The 15,122-nt window shown below is 37.5% G+C and overlaps 1 protein-coding gene across 1 annotated transcript in view; it reads right to left on the bottom strand.

Annotated features, from left to right (window-relative positions):
• FBLN7 (fibulin 7) overlaps positions 1-15,122 on the bottom strand; it is an 85,130-nt gene that overhangs the window by 34,287 nt on the left and 35,721 nt on the right. Inside the window, exon 2 of the mRNA XM_001382043.5 lies at positions 6,310-6,469. Coding sequence (XP_001382080.2) covers positions 6,310-6,469 — 160 coding nt within the window. The remainder of the gene's footprint in view (positions 1-6,309; positions 6,470-15,122) is intronic.

The raw sequence follows: 15,122 nt of genomic DNA, 5'->3' as shown, positions 1-15,122 counted from the left end.
CCAAGTATTCTGGAAAAACTCTTTATGAACATACTCAAATTTGACTTGGGATGTAGCAGTATTTATGTCTTCTAATACTATAGAGTTTAGATATGATGGTTTTGGTCAAATTGTTTATATGTTTCCTCAACCATAATGGGGAACTAAGAATAGTTTCCTAAGGCAAATGAAACCCTATAAAAGAACGTCTTGAACTTCTATTCAGAATAATAGAAACCATTACTGGAATCATTAAATCATAAGGAGGGTCAATCCGCCCACCACCAAAGAGGTTAAGGGACTTGTCCAAAGTCACACAGCTAGCTAGAGGACTGAGGACTGGAATCCAGGTTTTATACACCAGAGTCTATTGATCTTCAGATTATACAAACACACCGACTCCTAGTTGTTATAACTGTAAATAGAAAGGACTTCCTGAAAATATAATAATAAATAAAGGAATAAAGGAACTAGATCCTGAAGAAGGATCTTGAACACAAAGATATGTCATCACTGGCAAAGGAAAATGTATTATTTACAAGTGTTGTGCTTTTTATATCTGAGTAACCTCAATTAGAGAAGGAAAGGAGTAGCCAGAAACATTCCTAGGAATGGTCTTAGAATGCAGCTGCTCCTGTCATCGGGTGGGGGTGCGGAGATGGTCTTGTTAGGCATATATCCTTGGATAGCTCTGGACAATTTGTTAATGTAAGGAGCATTTGGAAGGACTGGGCATACTGAGAGTGTATATAGGCAAACATAGCTCAAATAACATACCCACAACCAACATGGTTTTGGAATAATGCCATTAATGAATCATACCCAAACACCACGATAATGTTTCAAAGTTGTTGCTCTAATTTTGTTAGGGAATTACCCACATACATTTTTTCTTATGGAACCAACTTCTGCCATAATGTCATTTCACTCAAAATTTTCAAGAGAACGATTAACAGCTTTATTTAACAGAATGTGCCAGTAGTTCTGCTATTCTCAGGATGTTAAATGACACCAAAGCTGGGAAAAGGCATAGAACATCCTATTTGAGGGAAGTCATTAATGGTGATTTGATCAGATTCAGAAAAATTCAACTGAATTCAAACAACTAGATAATGTAGTAGATAGAGTGCTGATCTTAGTTTGGAAGACCTGCCTCACATTCTTACTAGCTGTGTGACCTTGGGTATATGACTTACCTTGAATTTCTTTTTTTGTAAAATGGAATAACAATATAAATACTATAATTAAGGCACTATGTAAATGATAGTTGTTTTATTATAAACATTTATTAAATTGCTAACATGTGAGGAATATGAGGGAAGAGGTAGCTGGTGTCAAGGTCAGGAAGCCATTGGTTCAAATCTTGCCATTGTTATATATTGGCTAGAGAGACAGACAGACAGACATAGATGGATAGCTAGACAGAGAGATAGAGGTGATGTATATTTAAATATCAATGGATAAATTCATCTATGGAGAGGATAAATTGGAGATCATCCATTGAGAGAAGGCATTAGCATTAAGGTGAATCAGGAAAGACTTGCTAAAGAAGATGAGATTTTATCTGGGGCTTGAAGGAAGCCCCTGAAGCCAAGAGTCTGAGGTGAAAAGGGAGATGATTCCAAGCATGGTAGAAAGCCACTGGAAATGCATGGAGTATCTTATTCAAGGAGGCCAATGTCATTGGATCACAGAATACATGAGGTGTAGGGTGGAAATAATATGGGGGAGCCAGGTTAGACTTTGAATGCCAAACAGAAGATTTTATATTTGATCCTGGAGATAATAGAGAGTCATGGGAGTTTATCGAGTAGGGAATAGGTAGGGAAGAGAGGTGACATGGTCAGACCTGGCCTTAGAAAGTGTACTTCGGCAGCTGAATGGACAAAGAGATCTCAGAAGCCGTCTGGTCCAATATCCTCAATTTATAAAGGAGAAACTGAGGCTCAAGAAGGATAAGTGACTTGTTGAAGATCACCCAGGAGTCAAGTGTCAGAGGCAAGATTGAACTTACAACCTCTGACTTGGAGCCAAGGCTCTTCCTAGTGAAGCTGCTTCTTCTTCTTCAGTAGAGATGTACCTGGGAGACTGAAATTTCTGTCAGCTTCTACAATGAATGTTATTCTATCTTCTCCTTTATCTAATCAGTTCTTTTAAAGTATTCCTCCCACTGTCATTGGTGAATCACATTTCACCAAGTCTCAGTAAAGCCTCAGAGGGAGAATTTATTTTCTTGAGTGAAGATGTCTAGTTCGGTTTGTTAATGACTTACATGCCATGCATTGAACAGGAAGATTATTGTCTCCTGTGAATTATTGGGTCTTCTTGATTGATATTCTTCCTTTCCTACTTCCTACCCACTGATATCTGGCATTGTGGATTTATGTGAACATTTTCTCCTTCCTCTTCCATTTTTAAGAAAACTCTTACCTTTATCTTAGAATCAATACTAAGTATTAGTTCCACGGTGTGGTTCCAGTGGTGAGGGCTAGGCAACTGGAGGTGAGTGACTTGCCCAGAGTTACACAGTCAGGAAGTGTCTGAGGTCACATTCAAACTCAAGACTTCCCCTCGCCAGGCCTGACTCTCAATCTACTGGGCCACCTGCCTGCCCCTCTCCTCTTTCCTTTCAAATTTAAAGCCCTCTTTAATTTAATTATGTCACTGGGTAACTATGTTCTTCCTTACCTTTACTCTATCCCTAGCCAAGAGTCTGTCACTACTGTGTCTATAGCCGAGGCCCAGGGATCTAAGCCCTTTACTCATTAGCCATTTTCTTAACTATTTTTTCCTTTCCCTTATATTTTTCTCTTGAGGGCTCCTATAGTACCTTCACATAGCAGTTCCAGTATAACATCACCGGTACTGCAAAGGTCTTCAGTTTTTTGCCCAGGATGCCATAGTCTCATGGTATTCTATATAGTTTCCTTCTGAAAAATATCACTTGCCCCATGAAAATCACAGAAGTGAGTATTAATAGTGGGATTTGACAATCACACACTAGGTTCACAGGCTCACATATCTAAAAGAAGAAGGCATTTCAGAGGATACTTGTCAAATCTCCTTCATTTTACAAATGAAGAAACTGAAATCTGGGATGTCTCAGTGAACTTGCCCAAGGTCTCACATGCACTAAGCCCTGGGGAGGTCTTCTTCATATCAAAGATACTGATCCCAGGTAACATACCTCCTCACATTGTTCATATCATGGGACAATGTCAATAACCCTTAGGAAAGAATCCCCAACCACCATAATTTACCTTTTTTTTTTACCTTGACCAAAAGAAGAAACTCTCTCTCCTAGATGAACCTATGGATAATCCTTATGTGCAGCAGGGGAAAATGCTTCCTTATTTTTAAAAAAATCTAGATCCATCCTCTTTAGGAAGGTAGGACTTCCAGACAATTATACATACATTCAGTTAGTTTGGTGGTTCACCATCTTTCCTTTCTTTCTGTGTCTCATTTTTCCACTTTCCAACCTCCCAATGAAGGTTTAGGTTAGCCTGTATTCCTTAGATTCTTTAGTCTTTTTGTTTTCCTCTTTCCCAAATGTGCTTCTATTCTTTTCAGGAACACTTTATTCTCCCTGACAAGCTACAGTACTCTGTAGGATATTTTAGAGAGATTGTGTCAAAATCAAATAGAAATGAGGGCCTGCAAACCATACATAAGTATTCGTGCACACCACATATTGTCTTAGCTTTTAAAAGTAATATTATCTATGTTTGATGGTATTTTAATTTATATTGTTAAATATTTCACAATTACATTTTAATCTGATAAAGGCCATATTTAGGATTGTTATGGGCCATGTAAAGCATTCTTCTAGCACTTTCATCTTTTGCTGAAGCAGGGAGGTTAACATGGCTATTCTACAACTGTTATTTGGCACTGGAAAAAGCACAACAATAGCCCAATCTCTGGCCTTGACTGGCATGCTCTCTTATGAAGCTTTCATAGTTGGGATGAGGGATATTTTGATTAAAGCTTTCATCTACCTCTCTATCAGACATTATCTCTCTCCACCTTACCCCCTTCTTGGAAAAGAGAACCCAAAGAGGATTTTTTTCCATAAAATTCCACTTATTTCTGAAGAATTCAAGTTTCATAAATGAACAATTAATCCTCTGTTCCTTGATGATTGGACATTGGAGGAATGAAGAGTGATATGAGTGGTTGAGTTGAAAAACTACAAGGAAGTTAGAAATCACTTTCTTCAATGAAAAAAAAACATCAAAAGAAATATTGACATACAATTAAAAAATACAGAATCATTAAGAATGGGTTCCCTCAGGCATTCTTTGGTCAGGTCTCCAAAAGAAAGCAAAGCAGAGAGCTGAATGCTTACCCATGGAATCTGGGCAGTCCTAAAGATAATTGGGATATAGGGATATTTATGACCTCCTCAAGAAAAACTGAGGCGAAGAATTCAGTCAGTTTATCAGGCAGTTTGGGGGAGATTATTTCCATCTACTTTGTGTGTGTATATATATATATATATATATATGTATGTATGTATGTATGTATGTATGTATGTATATATATAGTTTGCATACCTTCTCCACCATTAGAATGTGAGCTCCTTGAGTACAGGGACCATACATTTTGTATCTCTATAGTCTAATACAGTGCCTAGTACATTGCAAGTACTTAATAAATGTCTATTAATTGACTTACCAAGCCCACTCCAAATGGATGTATTTTTTACCTGGATAATCCAGTTAGAACATCTGCATAGTCCCAATTCACCAACTCATCATTACACCTCATCATAGCTTTTGGCTCTGAGTCTAGCCCCATTTTAGTCACAGCATACATAGCTTGAATGGATAACTAAATGGACTCACCTTTTTGAACTGTGCTACATAAATCCAGAAATACTCCCCCACCCAAATCCATGATTCCATAAAGTTGGACACTATGAATATTTATGGTGGGTCTCTGAAATACTTGTCCACGATGTTTTATGGATCCATGTGCCATGACTTCTGAATAATCAAACTAGTAAATGTTTGGCATCTTCAAGGTGTTTTCCATGAACTCCAAAGACAAAGTACCTACTCAGGGCACAACTGAATATTTGCCTATAATTAGAGCCAGGAGTGAGTTGTCCCTTTGTCAATTGCCCAATCACTAGAGTACACAATGGCTCTACTCTCCTATATTTCTCCATTCCATAGAGAAGCACTTCCCATTAAATTATCTGCAGACTACCAGCACAAGCTACCTTTCTTGCAACAGTTCATAGGATTTCAACAGTCTTAAAGAGTCAGTAATAGTATCTATAATCTTGGTGAGACAGGCATTCAAAGCAGGAGTTATACTTCTGGGACAATACAGTCTGTCCCCAGGGTGGAATTTCCTAACAAAAAGACCTATGTTTGAAAACAAAAGAACTTAATCTTGTCATGCTCTCTAAAGTTCAGATCACTGCCTCTTTCTGGCTCTCTTTGGTCACTATGACATCAGTAAGATAACTTTTTTTCCCCCCTGCTTGGAGTAAAAAGCCTGGCACAAAAAATTTTTAATTGATTTTAAAAGCCAGACATGATGAGTCAAGTCCTGGGGGGTGGGGGGTAGGAATGGACCAACACCTGCTCAGATATTGTGCCAAAGGAAAAAGGTATCCCAGCTTTTCTACGCTGTTGACACAGACTGCACAGTGTAGCACCATTCTTATTCACAAGGAGCCAAAGGGAAGAGTGGGAATGGAGCTGTGACAATTCAACCACAATGCTGGAAAAAAAGGAACTTGGAAAACGGGGCCATTTTCATATTCAAAGGGCATTCTGTTCCCAGGATTTTTCCCATCCTGGACCATAGTGCTATACTCATGACAACAGCTCAGTGAGTTCAAAGAGTTACTAAAATGGAAAGTTGCAGGACTATTGGATCATCAGATCATAAGAATTAGAACTGCAATCATTGAGATCATTTAATCTAAATGCCTCCCATTTTACAGATTGTAGTGATTTTTTAAACACTCACTATGTTCAAATCCTACACTAAATTCCTCCTCTAAACCCTAAACATGGAGTGGAGACTTTAAGATCCTGTCAGATATAACAAGAGATCACAAACACTGGGTTTTCATTAGTTAGGAAACAGCCTTGGGGACAGACTGTATTGTCACAGAAGTATAACTCCTGCTTTGAATGCCTGTCTCATCAAGATCATAGATACTGTTACTGACTCTTTAAGACTGTTGAAATCATATGAATTGTTGCAAGAAAGGTGTTAGTGGGGGTGAGGGTGGAAATGTTATCAGAGCACTCAGAAAAAGCCATGGATGCTTTGCAGCAACTGATTACTGCCTTGCTATCTTACCTGCTGGGATATCCGGAAGGGCTTTGTTCACAGAATTCTGAAGCATGGTCAGTCGGTTCTTCATGTTGCGGATCCCCTCTGTAAAGCGAGTCTCTTGGCCCTTTAGCAACTGCTGCATTTGACGGATAGCAGAGAGGAGCTGCTGTTTATTAAGACAGTTCTGCAAATGAAGAAAGAAAAAATCTGGGTCTGGCCAACAGTCATGTGGGATGCTTCTGAGCATCCTCTCAATGATCTAGCCCTATTTGTAGCCAGCATAGCCCCAAACTTCAATGTCCATGGCTTTTGGAGGAAGACTTAATGTTACTTATAAGCACTTGTCTTCCCTTCTCACTGCTCTGACTGGTTTCAATGTCTGTCAGATTATGGCACCAAAACATCATACTTTGTGTAAATGCCTCACCTCCAATTAGTATTTCCAATTTAAAAAATATCAGTCTTGGGAAAGGAAGCAAACAAAGCTTATTATTGAAAATCATATTTGGATCAAGGGTAATCAACACTGTCATATGTTAATAATACCACATTCTTTCCTTCAGCCTTCCCGAATACTCTGAAAACTAAACCCTAGATCAGCTTTTTTCTTTCTTTCCTTTTTGGACATTTAAATTGGTAGACTTTTTCTCTAAAGTTTGCTCTCAAGTAGGAAGAAGAAAAGAGGGACTTATGACCACCCTAGCCTTTCATGTAGCAGTTTGGCATTAGGGGCACAGAGCACAAGCATATCCAAAACTTAACATGAGGCTCAGTTAAGCAATTTCAAACCAACTGAATAAAACTGGAAAGAAATCAACAAGTGGACAGAAAATGAAACTGATCTGTCAATGTGTTTATAGCAAACAATATTTTTAAAGCTATTGGAACTAACACATCGTACTTGAAAGGTTATAAAAGTAAGTAGAAATAACACTTAAGAAGATGAAGACTGCCATAGTGGCTCAATTTTACAAAGTGCTTTGCTGTCTACAAATACTTTATACACATTTTCTCTCATTTGATCTTCACAGCAACCTTGGGAACTGTGTGTTACTATTGTCTCCATTTGAATGGAAAAGGAGACGGAGGCTCGAGGTAGGGGTGGGTGCTAACAGAGAGTATCTGAAACTATGTCCTTTTGACTTTAAAGTCAGCACACTATCCTATATACCACAAAGAATAGCTAGACTGGAACACAGAAGTTCGTACAGGAAATAACATAATTTTGAAATCACTAAGGAGGCATTCTTTGAGAGAGAGAGGGAAGGAGAGAGATAAAGGAGAGGGAAAGATGGAGGAAGACAAAGACGAGAGAGGCAAGGAAAAAAAGGTATAGAGAAGGAGTCACAGTCTCCTTTTCTATTAACTTAGATGGATTTAAGCTGAGTGCTGAAGGAAACCAAGAAAACTAAGATGTAATGGTGAAGAAGGAAAATATTCCAGGCATGGGAGACAGCCAGTGCAAAGAGGCCAAAAGGCAGAATATCATGTTTAAGGATTAGCAAGGAGGCCAGAGTAGCAGGTTCATAGAATTCAAAGGGCAATAAAGTGTAAAAAGACTGGAAAAGCAGGAAGGGGCCAAGTTACAGACTTTAAATGTGATATAGAAGATTTTATACTTGAGCTTTAAGGTAAGAAGAGCTCATTGATGAGGGAAGTGATAGAAGCAGACATCTATGTTTTAGAAAAATCACCTTGGCAGGTGAGTGGATTGACATGATGAAAGACTTGATATCTAGAATGCTATTGCAATCTTATGGGCAAGAAGAGCTCATCAGGGACAGAACTAGGGTGACAAGTGAAGAATGGAAAGAAGGAACTAACACACAGTATTCATTGATGTGTGTGATATAGACAATGAAAGCCAATTTGTTTTTTCAAAAGCAAAAAGAATTAAGAAAATAAAAAATATAAAAAAGGGAAAGAAGGGGAAACATAAGTGATCTTATTAAGGTACCAACTTCACAATTTGGCCATAGGTTGAATATATGAGGTGACTGAGTATGGAATTGAGAATTGCTCAGAGATTGTGAGCTAGAATGACTGAGGGGATAGTGGTGCTCTCAGCAGTAATAGAGAATTTCAGAATTAGGAGTGGGTGTGAAGGAGAAGATACCAAGAAATGTTTTGGATATGTTAAGTTTGAGATGCCCATCAGCTCATTGTTCCCAAAAGTCATGTGATAATGTAAGACTTCAGCTCAAGAGAGGCACTAGGACTGGATCCATAGATCTGGGAATCATCATCAGAGAGATTATAGTTGAAATAATGGGAACTGAGATTACCAGTTGAGAGAATACAGAGTGAAAGGGATAGAAAACTTAGGACAGAGGATAGGGGACTCCCATGTTTAATGAGTAAGACTTAGATAAAGAACCAAAAAAGAAGGCTGAGAGGGAACCTTCAGACAGGAGAACCAGGAGAAAGTGTCTCAAAAACTCTAGAGAGTGGAAAAGAGAGTATTCAGGAAGAGGAACAGCTGATTAATACTGCCACTGGTTGCAAAACAGGTGAAGAAGATTGAAGACTTAGAGGAAAGAAAAGGCCATTAGTTTTGGCTATAAGAGGAAAATAGTAATTTTGGAAAAAGCAGTTTCAGTTGAATGATAGGGTCAGGAACCAAGTTGTAGAGGGTTTAGAAGAGAATTAGAGAAAAGGAAGAAGAAATATTAAATGTAGGATATAGACATGTTTATAAACAATAATGAAGGAGTTTGTAAATAGGGGAAAATTGAAGATAAGAGACAATATAGATGAGAGTGGGGGAAATCTGCAGAGAAGTTGGCAACAGGGATAAATGGGTTTAAATCTTAAGTCTGCCCTTTCATTACAAATCTGACCTTGGAAAATTATTTAGCCCATTGAGGTCTCAGTTGAAACAGCTAGGTGGTACAATAGATAGAATGCCAGGCTTAGAGTCAGGAATACTTATCTTCTCGAGTTCAAATTCAGCCTCAGACGGTTCCTAGCTGTGTAACCCTGGACAAGTCACTTAACCCCATTTGCCTCAGTTTCTTCATCTTCAAAATGATCTGGACAAGGACATGGTAAACTACACCAGTGTCTTTGTCAAGAAAATCTCAAATTGGGGTCATGAAGAGTCAGATATTACTGAAAAACAACTATACAGCAACAATAAAGCCTTGATTACTTCATCTATAAAATAAAGGAATTGGATTAGATTGCCTCTGGGTTATTATGATCCTTTTTGGAGCTCAACACAATTATGAAGTATGTTAGTTCTCTTTTCCAGCTTTGTATTATCTTCAGAATTGATAAGGTTTCACCTATGCCCTTATCCAACTGACTGATAATAATACCGACCAGCACTAGGCCAATAATCATAGATCTCTGTTCTTTGTTGCAGAATTCCTTCCAAGTTGATATTGAACCATTAATGATAAATCTTTGGATCTGAGCATTCAATAAGTTCCTATATTCATCTATCCAATGTCATTTATTCCCTGTTTCTCTATTTTATCCAAAAAGAAGAGCACAAGACACTTTGTTAAATGTTAAAATCCATATAAATCTGGAAAGACTTTATGTGAACTGATGCAAAGTGGAGTGAGCATAGCCAGGAGAACATTGTACATAGTAACAGCAATATTGTACAATGAGCAGCTATGAATGACTTGGATAATCTCAGCAATACAATGATCCATGACAACTCCAAAGGATTCATAGTGAAAAATGTTATCCACCTCCAGAGAAAAAAACTGGGTGAACCTTCATGCAGATCAAAGCATACTATTTTTTACTTTATTTTCTTATGGGTTTTTAAACATATATACAAATACATGTATATACACACATATATGTCTTCTTTCACGATGTGACTAATAAGGAAATGTCTTGTGTAATCACACATATATGACCTATAGCAAATTGCTAATTATATTAGGAAGGGTCAAGGAAAGAAAAGGAAGGAGAGAATTTGTAACTCAACTTTTTAGAAAATGAATGTTAAAAACAGTTTTTACATTGCAATTAGAAAAGTAAAATATTATTAAGATAAAATCCAGGTAAATCTCATCTACAGAATTGCCCTGATCTAGCACTATATTAATTCTGTCATAAAGGAAATTAATTTAGTCTGGCATGACCAATTCTCAATGAAGTCAGGCTGATTTTTTGTGATCACTATTTCTCCTTCTAGATGTTCACTATCTAACCCCATAATAAATCTAGAATTTTGCTAGAAATGTATATGCTCACTCTATCATAGTTTTCAGACTCTATTTTCTTCCTTTTTGTGACAATCAGGTTAATGTTTGCCTTTTCCATTCCTGTAGCACCTTTTTTATTCCCCATGATGTTTCAGTGATTAGAGGGCACAGATTAAATTGGAAAGGACCTTAGAGACCATCAAGTCCAATCCCTTTCATTTTATAGATTAAAAAAAAATTTAGGCACAGATAAGTTAAATGACTTCCCCAGAGTCATAAATCTAGTAAATGTCTGAGGCTGTAGTAGAACCAGATCGTGCTGACTCCATGTACAGTGTTTTCTCCCCTATGGTATGCTTCTCTGCTAAGTTATAAACAGCCCAACTATCACAACTAATTCTTTTAGTAGCTTGGGATGAAGTTTATCTTAACCTTGGTTACTTGAACTCATCACGGGTAGGTAGTAGAGGATGAATAATACAAAAGCTTAGCTAAAGAATTATAGACAAGCAGGAGAACTTTCAAATTTACATGTTGAATTTATTATACTTAATATTTTTATTACTTTTTTACTTATATAATTATTAACATACTTAAAAAGAAAAGTTAGCTCTCCATAAGAGATTCACAGTTTTGTGCATAATACTCTCCTTTTCTGAAACATATATGGAAATGTTCATTTAATTTTGTTTAGTAAATTCAGAATGAAAGTAAAGTAAAATATACAGAATGAAAGTATATATAGAATGTTCTATATATACATTCATATCAAATATTTAAAATGGCAAATGAAGAGTTAATAGGGAACATTATTAAGGAGAGAATTAGTTTTCACCTAGCTTCCTTAAAGAATTCAAGTTAATTTCCTTTTTTTTACATATCTTAAAAATAAAATTTGATTGATGCATCCTCTCTGTATCTACATCAGTCTCTTTCAATATCTCCACTTTTGCTTCATCATGAAAACTGTTTCTTTTCTATCTCCATAAATTCACTCTATAAAAAAATTCTTTAATTTCTGTCTTAATAACAATTCTAAGAGAGAAGGGCAAGTACTGGGGAAAAGAGGTTAAGTGATTTTTCCCAGGGTCACACATTTAAGAAGTATCTAAGGTCACATTTGAACCCAGGTCCTCCTGAATCCAGGTCTGGCATTTTATCCACTGTGCCTCTTAGCTGCCCCCATAAATTCGTTATATTTTTTAAAGCCCTTACCTCATCCCTCATAAAATAAGTCTTGAAATCTTCCCATTTGTCTTGGGTTGTCATCTTGAAACTATTTGGATTCTACTCTACCCAAATCTATGGTGCATGCCCTACCATGTCTGACTTTCCTCTTCCTTGTTATCAAAAACCCTTACGAGATAATGGTCTCTTCTAAGAAGGTTCCCATCATTTCTATCATCAAAATCAGTTTTACTCAGAGGACCATTGATTTAGAGTTGGAAGGCTCCTTAGAGGCCATCAGATTTGGAAACTGAAGTACTGAGTACTTAAATGACTTTCCAAGGGTCACAAATCTACAGTGAGATTTGAATACAGGTCTTCCTGAATCTGAGGCCAATATGCCATCCACTAAACTATGTTGCCTCTGAAGAATCTGGTCTGGAATAAAAATTATTCTCACTAGCTCCTTTACCTATGAAGGATGAAATTATCACTAAGGCGAGTCAAGAAACAATGAACTTCATTTTCAGAGTCAGAGAATGTTTCTTTACAAAGTTTCTTGGTTTATATATTACATGAGGTGCCATGATCCTAACAGTATTCACAAGACAGCTTATGAACAAATTTCAAATTCAAGTCAAATCCCACAAGTCCTGGTTAGAAACAGAGGCACAATAAAGGTCTGGGGAAAGGCTACAGAAAGAAATACATTGCTAACGAGATCAGTGGATGCAAAAGTTCTCTTCCCATCTCTCTGGACAAGCTTTGCTCTGGTGCCATGAAGAAACCTTGCAGCTCAGTTGTTTACAGAACAAACCAAAGGTGCAAGTCAGTTCTGCAGAGCACTGAGCAGGAAAGGTGCCAATTGTCAGGGTGAAGCTGCCAGGGAAATGAGGAGGATGTAGGGTTTCCAACAAGGGAATTTCCAGCTTTCTTGTTGGATGAATATTGGCAACAGCTGCCATGAGCCTTGTTACTCCCAGTGTCCAGAGAGCTTAGTGAGAATTAAAAAGGCTTGGGCAGGTTGCCACATAACCTGAAAGAAAATGATTTGATGGGCATAAACCTCTAACCAATGTACTTGGAAGCTGGAGCCTGTTGGAAAGTAATTAAATAATCAAGCATGTATTGGAACAACTTGGTTTTATTATCAAGAACTAGATAATGAAGTTTGGATACCAAGATGCTTTTAGAGATGTGGGGCTCCATGCCACATTGTTACAGTGGAAAAAGCATGAGATTTGGCTTCAGAAGACCTGAGTACAAATCGCACTTCTGCTACTAACTCACTGTGCCATCCCAAACAAGACAATTCATATCTCTGGGTCTTGGTTTTCCTCATTTTTTAATGATGGAATTTAAATTGGTCTAGATCAGTTGTTCTTAAGCATATTTTTTTCTCATGATAATCTTTGCTGTGAAGAATCATGGCTCCCTGAATATTTAAGCTGGAAACCAAACGGGAAAGTCAGAAAATTTGCACATAAGACAGCTTCTCTTCAGTAAGGGCAGCCATTTGAGTCGCACCTCACAAATTCACTGTCTGTCGTGCTTTAGTTTAATGCATTTGAATAATGGGCAAATTTGGTACATTTTGCAAATACTTTGATGGGCTGTATCAATGGGACAAGTCTAAGAAGAAATTTAAATGGAATAAATATCAAGTCCTACACTTAGGTTCAGAAAACCAATTGCTCCAGTATGGCATAAGAAAGATGGGACTAAACAATAGTTCATCTGAAAAAGATCTAGAAAAGGGACATTATATTTTTCCTCAGTATTTGAAGTCATAATGTGGAAGAGGGATTAAACTTATTTTGTTTAGTCCCATAGAGGTTAATCTATTCCTATGATTTTTCCTGTTCCTATGATCCTCCTGAATGACACTCCAAGAAAAAAAGAACATGCTGACCCCATTTCAGAAAATGCTAAACTCAAACCCCAAGAGAAAGGTCAGGGCTCTCGTGAGCTGTCAAATAAAACCACACAGAACTATCTCATTCCCAAACTCCTCTATCTCAAGTTGTGCCTCTCTAAAAGAAAATCTTAGACCAATGGGGTTAGAGGCCATGACTAGTCCATACCAAGACAACCAAACTGGGGGATGGAGGAATGGAAGAACAAAAAGCAGACAGCAATCAATAAGACTAAACTTTAGTGATTTTTTTAACATCCTTACATTCCATCTTAGAATCAATACTACTATATTGTTTCTAAGGCAGTAGAGCTATAAGGGCTAGGCAATGGAGGTTAAGTGACTTGCCCAGAGTCACACAGTTAGGAAGTGTCTAAGGCCAAATTTGAACCCAGGACCTCCTGTCTCTAGGCAAGGTTCTCAGTCCACTGAGTTACTTATCTGCCCCTTCATAAGTGATTCTTTATGAAAATTTTCATGTGATATTTATGTAGTTCCTGATTATCTTGGATAAATGGATAAAACTTGCTTAATAGATTATTTTAAGTCATTTATATTAAGATTTTAATCTATTCCTGTGGTTTCCCATATCTGACATGCAAATAAATATAGGCATCAGGGAAATAAATTATTTCATAGTGATCCCTACTTAATTCTTTTATTCCTTTATTCTTGGGAGCAGCTAGGTGACAGTGGATAGAGCACCAGGCTTGGAGTCAGGAAGACTCATATTCTGAGTTCAAATCTAGGCTCAGGCACTTCTATCTGTGTGAATCTAGCAAGTCACGTAACCCTGTTTGCCTCAGTTTTCCCATCTGAACAATGAACTGGAGAAGGAAATGGCAAAATATTCCAGTATCTTTGCCAAGAAAACTCCATGACTCAATATCAACAACAAACTGTTCTTACCATTTTGACAGTCTGACTCACACCACCACCAGATTCTAAATGAATTACTTAGGATAGGGTTGGGTGTTATCCCAAAGCAAATCAGACAAGACAGAAAACTTGAAATTGTAGGTAAGTAAGAGGACAAAGAGAACTATGGCAAGATGATTGCAGCATGTGACCAATGATACTTGTAAGTAATGATATTAATAATAGCTAGTATTTAGATAGCACTTCAAGGTTTGCAAAGTGATTTGTGATATTATTTCATTTCATGAGGTAGGTGCTATTATTATCTCTATTATTCAGATGAGGGAACTGAGGTTGATAGAGGTTAAGTGGCTTGCCCAGAGTCACACAGCTAGTAAATGATTGAGACTGGATTAGAATTCATGTCTTCCTGACTCTTAAGTCCAACTATCCACTTAACTACCCAGCTACTAGACCATGGCAGAAAGTGGCAGAAAGCATCATCAGGGAAATCTTATCAGGAAAGTTATGGGGAACTAATCATATAGCAAGAATAGCTAGGTGTCCTGTGGATAGGGCCCCATTCTAGAGTTAGGAGGACTCATCTTCCTGAGTTCCAATCTAGCCTCAGATGTGTACTTGTTGTTTGACCTTGGGAAAGTCACTTAACCCTGTTTGCCTCAGTTTTCTCATCTGGAAAATGAAACATAAAGGAAATTGCAAACCAT

Source organism: Monodelphis domestica, chromosome 1 (genome assembly GCF_027887165.1).
Source record: "Monodelphis domestica isolate mMonDom1 chromosome 1, mMonDom1.pri, whole genome shotgun sequence".
NCBI classification, from domain to species: Eukaryota; Metazoa; Chordata; class Mammalia; order Didelphimorphia; family Didelphidae; genus Monodelphis; species Monodelphis domestica.
This window is presented reverse-complemented; position numbering and strand designations above follow the sequence as displayed.